The 5,176-nt window shown below is 39.0% G+C and overlaps 1 protein-coding gene across 1 annotated transcript; it reads left to right on the plus strand.

Moving 5' to 3' along the window:
• The first annotated feature begins 2,780 nt into the window (after positions 1 to 2,780).
• Positions 2,781 to 4,934, plus strand: LOC119776353. The gene is made up of 3 exons (XM_038274728.1): positions 2,781 to 3,131; positions 3,464 to 3,590; positions 4,097 to 4,934. Exons 1-3 carry the CDS (start codon positions 2,932 to 2,934, stop codon positions 4,844 to 4,846), a joined length of 1,077 nt encoding a protein of 358 aa, XP_038130656.1. The 5' UTR covers positions 2,781 to 2,931; the 3' UTR covers positions 4,847 to 4,934.
• The last annotated feature ends 242 nt before the right edge of the window (positions 4,935 to 5,176 follow it).

The raw sequence follows: 5,176 nt of genomic DNA on the forward strand, positions 1-5,176 counted from the left end.
GACGCATATATATATATATATATATATATATATATATATATATATATATATATATATATATATATATATATATATATATATATATAGAGAGAGAGAGAGAGAGAGAGAGAGAGAGAGAGAGAGAGAGAGAGAGAGAGAGAGAGAGAGAGAGAGAGAGAGAGAGAGAGGGTGGTATGTGGCTGAATTTCTACTTCACTGCAGTAAAAAACAAAACAAAAAAAACAGGTGTTTTGTATTGGCCTGTAGAAAAATGCACATACCAAATGGCTCACAACAAGTGACTGTGGATGAGATGACTGCGCGTACGCATTCCCGCAGCACAGGCGCAGGGGGCAGGTAGGGCGTCAGGGCGACATGGCATTTAGAACGTCGGACAGCACTTCTGAAAAACGAGATTGGGAGATCCACTGTTGCAAGGAGTTTAGTGATATCTGGTATCGCGTGGGTCCTCCTTGTGGCTGGCTCCAAATCCATTCGGAGTTCCCCCAACAGCTTCAAAATGGCAATGCTGGATAAACGATATGTTTTGATGGTCGTTTCCTCGTGCATTCCAAAAATATTCACACGGAGTGAAAAAATGCGTTCTCTGCGTCTCCTTGCTTCATTTCCATGTCTCCTTCTTGCGACAATAACCGCTGCCATGTGTGCGCAATTACGCATACAGACTATTTGCACCTTCTTTTGAAACGTGTTAAATATAGAGTCAGATACCATTAGCAAAATTGCTTTCAGGTATAATGAATCACTTTGCCAGTGCTAAATTAATATATTTACATGTTCTCCTCCCACAAGACGCACTTTTGCGTGTAAACGCCCCATATTGCATATTCATTGCAGAAAAAGTACTAAATGGATAAGAGGAGCTATTTAGCACGTTTTAAAGACCAAATCCTTTTAGCACGCTGTTGATAGATCAGTTTGTACATTTTTTAGCGTGCGCAGTGAAATAGCTAACGTTTTTATACACGCAAACCTTTGATAGATCCGGCCCAATGACTTTAAACAAGGTGGTTCAAAACTTCAACAATTAAATTCAATTATTTTAAATGATCACTCCTGGTCAGAGAAGTCATCCAGCAGTCCTGATCATACTTAGGCAGTCAGTAGATCACTACACACAGGACCAGATGCATGAAAGAACGTACAATTCTACCGACACTCAACCAGGTTTCAGCCATGGCGATCAATGTGGAGCATCAATATGGAGAAATTTATGTTGAGACAACTCAGCCTTAGACCAGGCTGCTCTGCAACCTTGATTTTGGTTCTGCATGGCAGCCATTTTGGTCCAGCCTCTTGTTCTTAGTGATGAACGATGAGCTCTGATCTTGACCGAGGCAGGCCTGCAGCACCTTAGGTATGTTTTTCAGCTTTAAGGGCCTGAGCTTTAAAGATTCAGAATAAGGGGCCCTAAATCCCTCATTCAATTTTTTTTAAATGTGCAATAAATGGGTGTGAATAAATGCTTGCAAAGTTAAATATAACACATAAAATACCAAAAACACATAGGAAAGTTTGTTTTTTCTTTTTATTGACATAAGTGCAAATTTTGCTCTAAACATCTGGATTATCTCCACCAGCTCCTCTCAAAAGCTCCTTGACACCATATACCGTAAAACAAGGTGGGCGCTAAAGAATTTCATAAAACCTCACTGTAAATAGCGCTGTATAGAGATAAATTAATCCCAATGTTATTCAATCAAATAAAAACTAATCTGAAACCAAAAACAACTTAGTGGTCAAATATTTCTCATTTATGATGAACATTTTTAATGGAAAGTTTTATATTGAAAAAAAGTTGTTTTTTTTTTTAAAGAAATTTAATGAATTTTAATGAAAATCCAATTTTTCTAATGATGAGAAAACATTAACTTATTTGGTAATGATTGTCAAAACTGGTTTTGACGCTCCCTTTTGGTTGAACTCAAAGACTTCTGAGCGATGAACATTATGGGTAGGGGATGCTTAAAGATGAATTATGTGTCTCTATTGGTTAGAGCTGACTAAAGCTATTCCTTAAAAAAAAAACAATACTCTAAATTCAATTCTGACAGTTTTTACCACAGTTTATTTTTCTTTAGTGGGATTACTTTGTAGGGCTGCTCAGTGATACAGTGGGTAGCACTGCTGCTTTACAGCAAGAAGGTTGTGGGTTCAATTCCCTGCCTGGGGTCTTTCTGCATGGAGTTTACATGTTCTTCTTCAGGCACTCTGGTTTCCTCCCACAGTCCAAAAACATGACTGTTACATTAATTGGCTTCTCTAAATTCTCCTGTGTCTCTGTGTTGCCCTCTGATGGACTGGCGACCTGTCCACCTCTTACCCGTAGACAGCTGGAGATAGGCACCAGCACCCCTCGCGATCCCATTTGGGATAAGTGTAACAGAAAATGGATAGATGAATAATATTGATGCACGTTTATTTCCATAACTAGCTGTTGGACAAGTCCCAACAGACAATGCGTTTTGTTAACCTGTGAGGGATCGCCTTCCTCAGTGAGTCGATGCAATCAGCTGATTTTTCTTAGATAGAAAACTTCAAATCAATTTGACTGTGTGATCTGGTTGAATAGGCTATGTGCACAATATGGCGCTCGCTAACTTCCGGGTTAGCGTGGTGATGGCATTCACTTCCGGTGGAAATAGCATTGTTGTTGTCAGGAGAGAAGAGAAATGAGTTTGTCTGGAGTCCAGAGGAAGAAACCCTGTTACCAGTTGGTTAGTGGATCGTCACTGCACTGCTGTGTGCCTAGATGATCTGTTAGAGACACCAAGGGGAAAGAGGTGCTTAAAAAAGGGTGCTATTCCCGTTTTATTTGAATGGAATAACTACTCTTTGCCCGTGCCAAGACCCAGTGTGTGGGAACGTAGACCCAGGGAGGAAGAGGCGACAAGCCCCGCTGCTGCAGCGCCGACTGTGGACTGTTCGGAGATGGTGTTTGTGGCTCCTGAACACGATTACTGTGTTTCACCTGCAAGTGGAGTTAGGATCAACGAGCTAGTGATGCAAAACGAGGCCCTGCAAAAACAAGTTCAGATGTTGCAGCATGAAGTTCAGCGGCTGCAACTGCGGACTCGTTTCTGTCTGGAACGTTTTAAATGCTCAGACGACGACATTCGGCATTATACCAGGTTAGTATGTGTTATCATTGTTGTTCCTCTTTATGCTACATGCACTGTATAAACTATAATTTCTTTATTGCTTTACCAGTGCAGTAAATACAGAAATATTATAAAACGGACGCGCATCACTGAGTTTTCTTCTCGTTAACACTCCATTGTTTACATGACAACTTGTTAAAATTAAATGGGGCAGTGATATTAAATTGGGATTAAAATGATACACATTGCTTTAGAACAGATCTCTGCGTTATTCAGTTTAACATTTGGTTTACAGTTGGAGATAATGACAACAATTATGCAGTATTTGTCAAATATATTTTTTTCTAAAACCATATCAACAGGTTTGCCTCATACCGACATTTCCAGTATTTTTGGAAGCTGGTGGAGCCTGCTGTGATGACAAAGATGATCCGTGTCACCAACACCAAGTCCTCAACAGCTAGCTCAGAAAGATTTCCCACATCCACGGTATGAATCTACGACAGTCATAAATATATATCTATCTATATATATCATATAGATATCTATATCATATAGATATATCTATCTATGGATAAAGATATATCTATATGATATCTATAGATATCTCTATATCTTTATATAGATATAGCTATATCTATAGATATCTGTATCTTTATATAGATACAGATATGTCTATATGATATAGATATATCTATATCATATAGATATCTCTATATCTATAGATAGATATAGATATCTATATCATATAGAGATATCTATCTATATCATATAGAGATATCTATATCTATCTCTATATGATATAGAGATATCTATCTATATCATATAGAGATATCTATATCTATCTCTATATGATATAGAGATATCTGTAGATATATATATATATATATATGATATATATATATATGGTACATATATGGATATATGATATATATAATACACACACACACACACACACAATTAATAGTATTTAATTGTCTATTCTTCTTTCAAAGAAACTTCCTCCTATAGATGAGCTGTTTCTTTTCCTGATGTACCTGGCCGTTGGCTCTACACACAGAGATCTCGGTGAAAGGTTTGGCATTCACCGAACGACAGTGAGCAGGATCATTACCACATGGGCCAACTTCTTGTACGATCTGCTTGGACGCCAACGCCTTTGGTTGCCTCGTGAAGTGGTGCGTGCTAGACTTCCTGTGGAGTTTGCATTGTTTCCTGACACCCAAGTAGTGCTTGATTGCACTGAAATTTACTGCCAGACACCATCAGACCTCATGTTGCAGAGTGAGGTGTTTTCAACATACAAATCCCACTCCACACTGAAGGCCATGATTGGCATAGCACCTCATGGTGCCATCACATTTGTCTCTGCCCTTTACGCTGGATCAATGAGTGATCGCGAGATCTTCAAACAATCTGGCATCATCAGTGTACTAGAGCCTGACATGGCGATAATGGTTGACAGGGGATTTCTAGTTGACAGTTTGGCCCCCTGCAAGGTCTACAGACCACCTTTCCGCTCCGGGAAAAGGCAGATGAACCCACATGATGTCCTTCAGACCCAAAACATTGCTCGCTTGAGGATCCATGTAGAGCGCTGCATCCGGAGAGTGAAGGAGAACAAATTTTTTGATGGCGTTATCCCACTGGCTGCATGTGGGATCATTGATGAACTGTTCAATGTGGCTTGTTACCTGGTAAATTACCAAAATGGGCCGCTTGTGAAGGCTTGGGCAACTTGCTAAAATATCTATAGTTTCACAGTTGTTTGATCTGGTTTAGTAATCTTTTAGACTATTTTAATAAATTTTTAGTTAGCTTAGTCGATTTTCCACAAACTAATGTAGTGTTATTAAATTATTAAAATGTGAACATAATGAACGTTCCCCTGTCTCATGTTCACTGCCCCCTAGTGACTGAATTGAGAATTGTGGTTATTTCTGAAACACTCAACTTCTCACAGGAATGAGCTAGTCACTTCAATTTATGAGATGTTTTTTTTCCCCCTCACAGGATACCGTTTTGAAGTACTTGTTTTTGCCTTGTAAAGTGTGCTACTTGTTTGTGAAGGCCAC

This window comes from Cyprinodon tularosa, unplaced genomic scaffold, assembly GCF_016077235.1.
Source record: "Cyprinodon tularosa strain WSP-4 unplaced genomic scaffold, ASM1607723v1 ctg927, whole genome shotgun sequence".
NCBI lineage: Eukaryota > Metazoa > Chordata > Actinopteri > Cyprinodontiformes > Cyprinodontidae > Cyprinodon > Cyprinodon tularosa.